At 43.3% G+C, this 13,491-nt stretch overlaps 1 protein-coding gene across 1 annotated transcript; it reads right to left on the reverse strand.

The window, feature by feature from the left end:
* Positions 1-3,053: 3,053 nt before the first annotated feature.
* GPR78 (G protein-coupled receptor 78) lies at positions 3,054-11,128 on the reverse strand. Its single transcript, XM_065837678.2, has 3 exons — positions 9,777-11,128; positions 9,167-9,280; positions 3,054-5,245 (listed from the first exon to the last, which is right to left on the reverse strand). Exons 1-3 carry the CDS (start codon positions 10,442-10,444, stop codon positions 5,008-5,010), a joined length of 1,020 nt encoding a protein of 339 aa, XP_065693750.1. The 5' UTR covers positions 10,445-11,128; the 3' UTR covers positions 3,054-5,007.
* Positions 11,129-13,491: the final 2,363 nt, after the last annotated feature.

Here is a 13,491-nt window from a genome sequence, read left to right on the forward strand (position 1 = left end):
AGTTTCTATTTAGTTTCTATTTCCTTTGAAGAGGTGACTCTGTTTGTGTTACATAAACATCAGAGCACTCACCTCAGAAATGGGGCACACAGAATCTTTTCCTTCCTCTGAAAAGGCAGATTTGAACCAACTCAATCCTGAATCTTCCCAGAAAATATCCAAGTTATCAGGCTTGTACATAGCTTGGTGGCAATGTATCAAGGAAAGAAAAATAAATAAGTGGAATATCTCCTCAGCTGCATGGAATCATTAAGGGTTTGTTGTGCTTCAGAGTTTATACTCTGACTGCCATTAGGATGACCGTGTCAACCAGAGAAGGTGCAGTTCTCAACTTCAGTCTCTGCAGACAAAATACAAGTTTGGAGAAGGGGAGATAACTTTTGTATTGATTCACATCGCAACTAGGAACTGGAAAATCACAGCCCAGGAGCTTTTTGGGCCCTTCTGCTAGAAAAATGATGTTTCCCTTGCACACTCTTTTAATAGCTCACCATTGTTTTCCCTAAGCAGCCACAGGTGGGTTCTACTGGAGACATCACTGTGTCAGGCAGTTCCTGTTGACTTCGTGGCATTTCCAACTCCACAAACACGCCTGCAAGATATTGACCAGTCTCTTATCTCCTAGCAAAACTCACTCCAGACCACTGTGTAGGAAATCCAGATAAAGTTTCCTGAAGCATGGCAATGGCAAGATGCTGTTTTGGATAGCACACTTCAACTTTGTTTGAAATCTTCTGATTAAAACTAAACCCTACTCTCAGTGAAATGGATAAACTTAACAGCAGAGTCAATTATACTGTTAAGCAGTATTCTTTTATTGACAGCGCTGAGGAGGTCTGGGGATCATCCTCCACAAGTACTCCAAAGACTGGATGCTCTTGCGTTGCTTATATCCACATAAATATTACATATCCGTTACAGATTTTGAAAATTTTTACATACAATACATATAACTAAGAAATAATTGATGATTTTAGTTATAATTGTTTAGTTTCTTACTTACAATACATCTATTAATTATTAGTTAAACTAAGCACTCTGCTTGTAAACAATGTATCACTTAATCTTCTGTCTCCCTCTTGTCATGCAGAATGATCTAAAACTTGAAAAATATCCCCTCGTTTTGCAGGTGGTCAGAAAGCATGTATCTCATGTCAATTGGTTAATGATGGGTATCTCTTTTATAACTTAATCACATTAATTTGGCAGCTTCTCTTCATCAGGACTGCGTATCCAATGTTTGTTTTATCTAAAATGTCGGTATGGGGGAATCCACAGTCTTACCACCTCTGGTGAATGCTCCCATCATGCGAGCTATATGTTCTCACCCCCGTATAGCCCAAAATCCTTTGATCTGTTTTGCAGCATCCCCAAAAATGGGGGAAAAGTGTCATTTCCCCCTACCTTCTCCTATCCCTGAATAATCCAAAGCATGGTTGTGACAGATGCATACCCCCCTTCCCCCTGCCTTTTTCTTCAATGTGGAAGGTGCATGCACATCCTCCCTCCCCTGCAATGGGGCAGTTAATAGCTCCTTTTATTTAACCCTCTGTTGGTTAGCTAGAAGAGGGGAAGAGACGCTGAGGAGTCGGGAAGTTTCGGAGCACCCATAGCCAGAATGGGGGTGCAGAGAAGCTTCTGGAATGCCCACAGCCAGATCTCACAAGACTATAAACACGGGGTTCCCGCTGAGGATTCCCTTTGTGTGTGTCCACTCAGAGCAGCGGGCCAAAAATGCAGCCTAGAGACCCTCCCCTTAGACAGGAGCGCCTTCTAAGGTAACCTCCTGGAACTGGGGCTGCCTCATCTCCACATGTGGATGAATGATAATTTAATAATTCCTCGCTGGACTGGCGAGTGTATTTTCCTTAATAATTCCTTGCTGAACGGGCAAGTGTATTTTCCCTTAATATAATTCCTTACTTTAATATAAGTAAGTGTGCTTTCCTCACTAGACAAGTGAGTGTATTCTCCTGGAGTCAGGGATGGTTCTGGCATTGTTTTTCATGAGCCACATGTATGCACACTGTGGATCTCCATTATTCTTATTTGCTGTGCCCCAATAATTTCCTCAACTGATATCTGAACCTGTATTTTATGTTACCGGAGTGCTAACTGATTGTATAAACCCTGTTTCTAATTGGTTGTTTTCCCGGACTTTTCCAGACAGAATAAAAATCTGGTTTGGACCTGGTTGTCCACCTAAAACTAATTTCAGGGTCCCTCCATGACTATAGTGAATGAAGTATCAAGCTAACAGGAGTTTTACCTAGGTCAGGAAGCTGGGGTAATGAAACCGACCCCTCTTGCTGAACGCTTCCTACTTGGTTAGAAAAGCAGAGCAAGCCCTTCTCTGGTGGAGAGTGGAGAAGAGATGGAGAGAAGAAGGGAGAAAGAAAAATTAACCTGCAGAACTGGCTGTGCATACTGAGCAAAGGAAGATGTCTTCTGATAATGCTAAACAAGGCACATAAATTTCATTGCAAATCAAGATTGAGAGGACTAGAGTTCTCTTGGACTTTTCCTTAGTTTGTGGCGACCTTGTGTCTGGAACATATTGTAGACCTTACCTTACTAATTCTCTATGGAAAATAAATCTAAAAGGTTTTTTTCCATCTAGACCTAAACACCTCCAGAAATGTTCAATGCTTTGTGAGGCTGAGTGGTATTGTGAAGTGTGTGCATGGCAACACCCTCAACTGGCATGAATTATCTTCATTAATTAACTTAATAGCAGATGTAGCAGTTTAGCTATTTCCTGGTTTATACTTTTAAAATGTGGTCTATAGTTTAATAGCATTAGAAGTTCATTGCTGTAATAGCTCCAAAGTTTATTATTTTTTCTCTCCTCTACTCTTTCCCTGATACTAAGACAGAAAAAGATCAAAGACTTATTCATATTAGTATGTCTTGAAGGTGATAATTTATACACTGAACTGTATGTAACATAGATTTCTTAAATTGAGTCCCATTTTGTTTAGGTAACCAAAGGTAAGCAAACAACTGTAGGTATCATTAAACTCATGTTTATTCATAGTTAAATGCTTCAGACTATCAAAACTTTTTGGCACAAAACTGACCAAAAAATAACCAAAAATTTAGCATCCACGGTCCTTACGTTGCAGCTGAAATGAAAGATTGAAGCATCAGGTGGCAGAGGGGGAGGTGTGCGAAGGCAGAAAGGAATATAGTAAAACTGAAAAGATTCCATAGACAACATGTTGTTTGTTTGTTTGGTTTTTTTTCTGAAATAATGTATTTACACAAAATTGGAGAGAGTACAAATACTTTACTAAGAAGACAAAACCATTATAGTACATTCAATTTAAACACAGGCAGAACTATAGATGCAAAAAAAAACACAGGCATAAGGTACTTGCATGACAGGAAAAAAAAAAAGCATCAGAAAGGCCTCAGAGATTAAAAGTAGGAGATAAGAGAACATTGTAATTGTTATGCAGCATCACCTTCCCTTCACTTCAGTGGGACTGCAATTAGACACTCTCCTTCCTCATTGTGGATGGTGGGAACATCCCTCTCCATGTGCTGAATGCTCCACTGATTTTACAAAGCAGTTAAGCAGGTACTTCATTTTCAGCATGGGAACAGAGCTGTTAACTTCAAAGGAAATTATATTTGGGCCTAATCACATGCTTATACGGTTAGTTTGACCAGGAATAGCCTTCTCAATGCTAAATCGGGTCAAGTCCATTGTTACATAAAATATAAGTGTTCTTTACTGTCTTCTTTCTTTTTTTTTCTTAAAATATACTTTAGAGTTGCTTTAATTTTCCCCTTATGTACTCAATTAGAAAATAGCAGCTTATTGAATGCCATAGAATGTCATGTCTCATATGATCAAAAGAATATTGTTCAAAAATAATTCCCACATTTTCCAAAGCCTGTTTAGACTTAAAAATAAATAAGAGAAAAATACATGTAATAATAAAGAAGCTTTGTGTTTCTGGGCATTTGGCAGCAGGTCTGCTATAATATTTCTCAGACATCTCCTGATATCTATTAAAATCACCAGATTAATTGATCATTATGAAATAAAAGATTGTACAATATTATTACAATCCACCAAATATAGCCGATGCATGAAATATTTTACACATTAATTGTCCCTTAAAAAGAATTAATATATTTTAGCTTGTTCTTTGAAAACAGCTTCTGAAGTAATAGATCTTAAGCACAGCGGTATCTGTCACTTCTACTGTCTAACTTTTTTTTTCTCAATAAAAGCTTGTTTGAACAGGACTACTAGCTCAGTGATGGAACTACAGTGCGATTTAACTTAATTCCATATATGTCTTTGTTACTGTTGCTCTAATTATTGTAATCACATACCACTGAAGTGCTAAATAGTAGTAACTCAGATATGTGGACTTTGGTTATGCTTGATAGAATACTGGCATATCAAATATATATACCACTTCCTAATGGCTATGTTACAATCATGATGCCTAGCAATAAATAATAATAATAATAACAATCTCAGATTCAAAGTGCTGACCCATATCACTCACTTGAGGCACCAATACAATAAATCAGTCAATTAAAAGACTTATTTGAAATGTTTGAAACTAACAGAGCAGATCCACAGCTGCCAAGTTACATACACAGCACAGAGGGCTCTATACCTCTCCTTCCAACCTGGGGATTCCTGTGGTCCCAGAAGATGCTGGAATATCATGCCTGAGGTGGGACACTCCAAAATATACCAAGTCTTCGGACATGAGACAAATGAAAGCTCTCTAAGCTTCACTAAAGCCTCCAAAGGTTCTCTCAAAACCCTCAAGCCTACTCCGCTCACTCAGGGTCAAGGCTTTGCAATGTGTTGTACTTGGCTGCAGACCAGGGAAAAGTCCACAATGAACTGCATCACATTAATGCAGCTTTCACACCTTGAAGACGCTGTCACTACTGTGAGCACAAGAGGGAAAAGGCAGCTTTCCCACAGCAGTAAACACCTGTCTCATTTGAAGCGGAATGCTTTTCATATTGTTAGTTTGTTCTGTGCAAGCAGTAATCATTTTCAGTGTCGAGAGAGCTGTTGTACCCCGATGATGGATACAGGTCCCTCTTGAGTATCCTATTGACAATGTTGATCAGAACTTTTTTGTACTGTTGACGTAAAAGCGAGTAAACAAATGGATCTGATGCAGCCTTACTGTAGGTGAGGCACTTGCTTATAACTCCCCAGTAGTAATTTATGGTAACAAAAGGAAGGAGCTCTATCAACCTGTTAAACATTAAAGAGAGAAGGAAACACTTGAGTGTTATATTCACACTGACCCCAGTGCTCAACTCATGCTTCATGAAACATTAAAGTGACACTTATTTTCTTACAGTACACAGTCTCTGCAGGAGAAGGGCCCTGTACTTACTCCTTGGATTCAGCAAAGGCAAAGGGAACTTTCCTAGCAAGACCGCTGGGAGACAACAATCATTCCCAGTATGGAAAGAGAGAAAAGTGTGTTTTCGAAGTTAATGCTCCTGTACATCAGAGATAAGAAAGTGCTGGAGATTATTGCTAACTTTCTGAATTTAGAGAATTATGCTGGTAAGTGGTCAAAATCTTGGTGACAGGAGTGACTACCCTTCTCCCATGGTAAGCTTGAGATAGACACAAGCGACTGGGAACATCCAGGCTCACTCAACTCAGTGGACTGAGTGGTGCTGTTCAGTAACACTTGAGACATTCAGGCGTAACCCCCTTGACATCAGGCTACTGCTCCTGCAAGTTGTGGGTCTCCTCTAGGTCCTTTGTCATATCTGCCAACGTATGTAAAGGTTTTGGATACCATGCATCACTCAAAGGACACGAGAAACCTGTACTAGACCACTGAAACCAGTGCCTCAGATACAGAACAATCAAGTTGAATTACACCACTGCTCTGAATTATCACATATGCAAAAAGGGTTCATGTTAGACCATTGTAGTACGAAGAACAACATGGCAATATTTCAGAAAGATTTAAGTGGCAGTGGTAAATCCACATTATGCTTAAGAGCACAACCGCATCTGCTTACCTAGGAAAGTTTCTGCGTGTACTTGACTGACCAGATTTGGCCAAAGAAAACAAGGAGACAACATTTTAATCATCATTACATGACCAGCCAGCTGCCTCCAGACCAATGTCTCCTAGTCTGTGTTTCGTAGGTGATTAGTGGCCAGGGCACCTCAGTTGAGATGGGTGTATTAATTGTGGGAGAGAAACTGCAAACAAGTTAAACACTTTTTCCACAGAAGTGAGAGCAAACCTTCGGACTATTTCAGCGAATGTCTAGCATACAGTGCATCTGCAGTGAGAAAACTTTCCAGAAAAGTGGAAAGAACGTGGTGAGAAGTTTTTATTATCTGGATATCTTTTGTGAAGTCTTTTGCAAGACCAAGAATATACTGTTTTGCTATATTTATTCCAGAAGGAAAAAAAAAAAAAGTACCAAGAGAAAAAAATAACTTCCTCTACCCTAAAACATAATTGTTTGAAGATGTAAGATCAGAAGCTTTGTCAAGGCTTGAAGAACCTTTTGGCCTCTTTCCAAAGTGCAGAGCTCCCAGCTTGCAGGGCATTGACTTTTGAAGTTGTTCTGATCCCTCCACATAGAAAAGTTGACTTATCACTGCTAGGACTGAACATTGTAACAAGTAGTTGAACTTTGTTAGGCAAATTTCTCATTTATATGCATGAAACTGAAATAATTCCTGTGGCATGTGCATTTGAAAAACAGATCACTTCTGTTTGAAGCTGCTTGGAAAAAATTCCAGTGAATTCAAAACAGAGAGAATAGGAAGGCACAAAATGTGAGGAATAAATAAATGTATGATAAATGACTCTTGTTGCATGCTTGCTTAGGTTTGTTGCATCCTATATATCGTCCTGATACAAGAAACATACATTGGATATTTACATGTTTGATGTTTTTATAAAGACATTAAATAAGAAGAAGACAGTATCTTTCAGTCATGAAAACAGATATATTGCTATGTATTCCCTTTAATCTACTATGGGCCCAAACACAATTGCACTGTAGCCAACATAAGAAAAATTACCTAGATTTTAATAAGATGAAGGGCCTGTACAAATCAAGTCAGCCTTAGAAACATCCATCTGAACGCATCTCAGTATCATGTTCTTGTTTTCAGTGCTGCTACAGAAAAGATGAAATTAATCTGTCTGCTCTTAGTGAACAGACGAATATTTTGCTAATGATCATAATTTCATTCAAATTTCTGAAATGAGGAGCAAATACTGAGCTCACAACACAAACTGAGTCACCAGGCCAAAGAGCAAGAAAACAGGAGGGAGATCTCTGATTTTGCCTCCACAGAGATTCCTTCAGTGTCAACTGCTCTAATACCAGAATGGTGGAAGAATGGAGAACAGTGCATGTCAGCAAGTCCTCTAACTTCGGCTTCACCACCACCTTTTATCCAGTGCCACTGTCTTGCCCTTGGGGCAAAAAGCCTTTGATGTTGTCTTCCCCAAATACTTCCCATTTCTCTGTCACTGGTCCACCTCAAGTGTTAGTGACTGAGGCAGAAGCTGTAACTTGAAACTCACATTTATATAAACCCTCAGTCTTCTTTCTAGTGACACAAGATACCAGTTTGTCACATGTAGAAAATGCACCATCCCACATTTGCCAAATGTAAGGTCTGAAAAAGGAAGTCACTTTTATTTTAGAGTTTATGAGAATTATCTCTGCCCTGAAAAATGTGGCAACGCTGGAATTTGCTGAGCTTGCTAATGTTCAGATGGAAAGAAGATGGCAAAATCCACTTTGCTCAATATAATTTTATCCTGATTATGGCAGAAGTTAATAGAAAATGACTCAGAATGTACCGAACAGTATAATTAACCTTTAAACTCTGTGATGTAATGTTAATACTTGCAATAATCCTTTCAACTGAAAAAAAAAAAAAAAAAAAAAAAAAAAAAGAGTTATCCAGGCGATCTGTCAGGAATCCCTGACATGCATTCAGATAAAGGGAAACTGATAGAAATGTCATCCTAAAGGTTAAAAAATATTGTCATTTTTGTGCACTGGGCTCAATCTGTCCCTTGCCCATATAAAAAGAAGGGTAATGACTGTGATCATAAATGGCCTATATACGTGCGACTGTGAAAGATCAGTGCTCTAAAGCCAGACGATTTCTGTAAGCTGGTGTGGCTGCAGACCCTGGCAACTTGGCAGCAACCTTGAGGAAGTCCTGACCAGGGTGGTTTTGCAAAGATTAGTGCACCTTCCTTGACAAAAGTAGTTCTCTTTAAATGTGTCTTGAAAACACTGTGAAAAGGGACATAATTTTTAAAAAGAAGCTAGTGAAAAATTTAGCCCATTTCAATTAAGATATTAAAGGCTAAATCCTGAGATGCTTCAATTCAGTAGAGTTAAATTGATTTCCAGCTCACTGATTTATGCAAAAATTTAAAATAATAGCCATATGTTGTGTAAAGACTAAGAAAGTACGGAATGAGAATGATACATGACTGTTTAAAAAGGTGCAAATCACCAGGGTGGATGCCAATTATTCTGACCGATTGAAGAGTATGATGTTTCTTATACATTATTGGTTTTCCTGGGAGATGACTCTCACACCTCATCACAAGGCTGTTGTGCACCATTACAGACATTAAGTTTTCCAGACACAAAGTTTATCTGACAAATTATCACTCTGGATAAATTTAAATTATATCACCAAAGCTTCCAATAAGTTTGGCCCTATGGCTTTAAAAATGAAAAAATTACTGAGCTAATCACGAAAAGCTGTCTGCTTTCCTCTCTCTTGCTCTGGTCGTGCTAATATGGAAAGGTGGTGAGTCTTTTAAACTGCTTTTATCTCCCACCGGCATGCAATTAATTCCTGGTATCTGTCCTAAAAGCCTCTTGCTCTTGGCAGAGGCACCCCGACCTGGCTGCAATGAAGAAAAGAGAGACAGAGTTTGCCGGGGCTTCACCAGGGGCTGGGCGTGCGGGCAGGGTCGGCGTGTGTGCAAGTGTGAGTACATGTGTGCTTGTGTATTCTGCCCCTCAGAACCAGACCCGGGTCTTCGGCTCCGGCACCCCAAAATTAGCTGTAGCACCCTCTGAGCTCCTGTGCATCTGAGGGTATACGGGTCCCGGAAAGTCCCTCATCCCAATAGACAATACTAACCTGGTGATAATGTAAGGACCAAAACAGATCACGAACGACCCTATAAAAATACTGATTTTCTTAGTAGCCCGTTGCCTCCTCCGCTTCTGTTCATTAAGACAGCGCTGCTTCACACTGCAAAGGGAAAAGAGCAGTCGGTGGGTTAAGGCAAGAAGCGAGGAGGAAAGATGTGAACCCAGGGAAGAGGGGAAGGACTCACTCCCGGCCGGAGAGATCCTGCCCTGAGGGAGAGCAAGACGAGGTAGCCCCCGCGGAGGGAGCGCAGCCCCAGCCCGGGAGGGTGGCAGCCCCCTGGGGAGGGGAGGGCAGCCCCGGCTCCGGCGACCCTGGGGACGATCACACTCACCAAAGCAGCGGCTCCCTGTTAAAGGGAGCTCGGGCAAGTGGGAGCACCCGGCGAGCGGGACTAGCATTTAAACAAAGCAGGCTACAAACGCACAAGTCTTCTGGCAGTGTAAGCAGCGTCTGAAACTAGAGGCAGAAGGGTTCGCCATGTGGCCAGGGCAGTCAGAAGTGAAGGAAAGGGTGCTGGGGAGGCAGGACATGCTCTCCTCCCGGGGTACCTACCGCAACTGCCACGGGGCTGTGAATACCAACACGCACGCATTACCTGGGGTGTATATCCACCAGTAAAACCAGTGTCTGCATGGTGATAATGTCTATCCGCTTGCAGTGGAACCGGGCAACTTTCAGCACCTTTAAGTACGTGAAACACAAGATCACCAGCGACAGCATGAAACTAGTGGAGTGAAAGACGATGGTGAATACTGTAAACCTTCTCCGCTCCGTCTCTTCCTTCAGGTGCAAGGTGCAAGAGGCATAAACGTTGCTGTAATCTACCCACGAGTAAAACAAAGATACCAAGGGGAACGTGAGGGAGTGGAGCCACGAGTAGCCCATCAGTATCACTGCGTCCTTATACCGCATTTTGCTGGTGTAGCTTAAGGGAAACACCACGGCAATCCATTTGTCGATGCTGAGTGCTGCCATGCTCAGCATCGTGTTGGAAGTCAGGAAAGTTTCCAGGAAACCCACTGCCTTGCAGACGCAGCCCCCGAGGGGTTGCTGGCTCCTCAGGATCCCCAGCAGCGTAAAAGGCATGTTCAGGACGGTGAGGAGCAGGTTGCAAAAGGATAAGTTCACCAGGAAAACCCCGGCGACCTGCTTGCGGATCTCCGTACTGTAGACGAAGCATAGCAGCACCAGGAGGTTGGAGAGTAGAGAGACAATCAGCACCAGCACCAGGAGCAACGCCAGCAGCACGCCTGCCAAGTCCATCTCTCAGCGGGTCGCCTGGAGCGGGTGAGGGCAGGAGGAAGGAGGCATCCGAGCCGGCACCGCAGCCTCGCCTGCCGCCGCCCGCGGCCGCCCGCGCATGTTGCCGGCGGCGCGGACCGGGGGACAGGGGGCCGGGGAAGCGGGGAGAGGAGCCGGAGGCAGCGGGGTGTAGGGACAGGAGCAGGGGGCGGGGAGCAGAAAGGAAGGTGCAGAGAGAGGGGCGAGGGGAACGGGGCTGGGCGGGCTGACAGCCGGGCCAGAGGGGAGAGCTCCCGCGGGGAGCGGGACCGGGATACCTGGGTAGCGGTGCCAGGAAGCGGGGGAGAGGGGTCCGGGCGAATTGGGGACGGGCACCCGGGGACCCGAGCGGGAGGTAGGGGTGAGGTCAGGGCACCCGCGAATCGGAGCCGGGGAGAGGGGTCGGGGCGCCGGGGGAGCGGAGTCGGGGTAGCGGGGCCGGGGGTAGCGGGGAGCGCGATCGCAGGAGCGGGGAGCGCGATCGCAGTAGCGGGGAGCGGGGCCCGGAGCCGAAGCGCTGTGCTCGCTGCGCGCTGTCCGCGGTGCTGAAGCGGGAGCTGCCCCGACGGCCGAGCCGCGCTGCCTTCAGGCTGCTGTGCCCCCCGCGCCGGCGCCCTCTCCGGGTCCCCCTGCGACGGGCGCACGGCCGCCTTCAGGCACTGAGCATCTTCCCCCGCTGCCCAGCCCCTGAAATACTCCAGCCGCGGAGCCTCCCGCGGCGACTCATGCGCAGACGAGCGGCTGCGAGGCACAAGCTCAGTCAGGGATCGCGGAGTCGGTTTGATTGACTCCCGGACCGCAGGCGACAGCAACAGGAAGCCCAACTTTCCGCTAATGCGCAGCTCAGGAAGGATCAGAGCTGACGGGGAGTTGCTGGTAGTTTGATGTCTGTGCCGTGCTCAGGAACGCCTTGAGCTCACTGGCTGCATTCAGCGTTCATGAAACCTGTCGAAAAGCTTCTGTCTGTGCCCTTGGAAGGTTTCCCCCCTCCATCTGAGGGACTGCTTGTCCTTTCCCCTGCTTTGATTTCATAGCACCTAGAGGGGTTATGTTTGCAATGGGTATCCCCACTGTCCTCCTTGGTCAACAATAGGGGGAAGGATGCTGTTCGGTTAGAGATTTCACTTTGGCCACTTTGACTCACACTTTTGAAGTTGCAGCTGGCTGAACAACTGCCCACATTAGAGTCGTGCTGGCACATTCTGTGGAAAACTAAAGTCTCTCTCTTACCATTTTCTACTCACACTCTTAGCACAGCAGTGCAATGGTAAGAAAGGGTTTTTTACAGTTACCACATTGTGGCAAGAGCTGAAAAGACAGATATGAGAGGCCAGAAATTCTCCCTTTGCATCTGTCAGGAAACTGGATCGCGTGGCTAGTGCCCAAAGATGCTATAAATCTCTGTCTTAGATTAAAAAGTAAAAGAAATATAGATGGGGAAAAAAATAGGACGTAAGTTTTGGTGCATAAAAGAACTGGTACACAAAAAATCTGCCACGTCTAATCACCATCACATTTTACAGTTGATTGCCAGAACTGACATGAAGAAAAGGAGAAGGGTAGCTTTCCCACTATCCAAAATGACTATTAATATCCTAAGGAAATGCTGCATTGTATATATTGTTCCTACAATGTAGCCTTGTCACGCAAGTGTGACCACTGTGTGAATAACTACACATAAAAGTGTTTGGCAGAGCCTGAAGGCAATGTTTGTTTGTCTGTTTGTTTGTTTTTCCAATGGCATTTATAAGCTTTGGATCAGGCCCTAATTGAAAAGCTTGCTATGGTAAGTTATATGTCTTAAGGAAAGAGCAAAGCAACAAGACATGAGATGTGTTATTTGGAAGAGAACCAGAACTGTATTATTCCTCAGGATGGAAAGAAAATTGATATTTTCTTTGATCAGAAAGCTGTCATTTCCAAAGTTAAAAAAGAGCAGATGCAGTTGACAGTGCTTATGCTTGACAAACAAAGATCCAATATATATCTGTGTAAGCATTTGAAAAAAAAAAAATCTATAAAAGCATGACAATACCAGTTCTCTCAGAGTTCAGTTGTTGCACTTCTGTCATCAGAGAACTAACACTGCAGAGCCAAACGCTGCACAGAGGGTTGGGAAAAATTGAACTGTCGTGGGAGAAGCTGGCTGTATCCATTCAGAGCAGAGGTTCTGCAGTCACTCCCTCTAGTCAGAACCCATCTATAACTTACCTTTCATTTAATAGTATCACAAGGTTATGGCGCTTTTATGTTAGACATCTGGGATTAGAGGCTGTCTGTGTAGTGATGTGAGGTGGGGTGGGTGTTATTTTATATCATCACAGAGACAACCTAGATGTGCTCTACTCTTACTGTGAGAGCTACTTGAGAAGCTTTTTCCTGTCGGATCCAGACAGAAAGCAACTTCTGTCTCTTTCTTACTCTCTTCTATGCATGCACATATAATTTCTCCAATACAATATTTTCAAATGAAGAATGAATTGTTTCTGAAAACTAATGGAGAAAGAACACATCAAAACAAGACAAGAAAAATAAAGAAGATAGCAGGCAGCAGAAAGCCAGGAAAAAATGATTCTGCTTTTTCACATGTGCAGTGAGTTGTACAGTCCCCTGAAACAATATCCTGGGCTCAAAGGACCCAGTAGAAATGAAATTGTTAGATTTCCCCTTCTATTTTCAGTGGAACTTTGTCAACATGACAAGTTAAGCATACGCATGACTTTCTGTGGGATGTAGGTCCTCTGCTGACCCTTTACCATTTACAGGATGCAACCCATAACATTTCATACCAGTTGCCTTTCAATTTAATGTTCAAATACCCATTTACAGCTTATGAAGCTGAAAACTGGCATGTGTGTGAGACCAGAAGGCTTGAACTTGCCACTGTGGGTCTATGAAAGTAGGCATCTGCTACCTTAGCCCCTCAAAACACATATGCTCATGCTACCTTTTTGCATATAAGCAGACACACATAATCACTGCAAATGCTCAGAATGAGTCATACTAAACCTACATATTTTCCCAATCAA

The sequence above is a fragment of the Patagioenas fasciata genome, chromosome 4, assembly GCF_037038585.1.
Source record: "Patagioenas fasciata isolate bPatFas1 chromosome 4, bPatFas1.hap1, whole genome shotgun sequence".
NCBI classification, from domain to species: Eukaryota; Metazoa; Chordata; class Aves; order Columbiformes; family Columbidae; genus Patagioenas; species Patagioenas fasciata.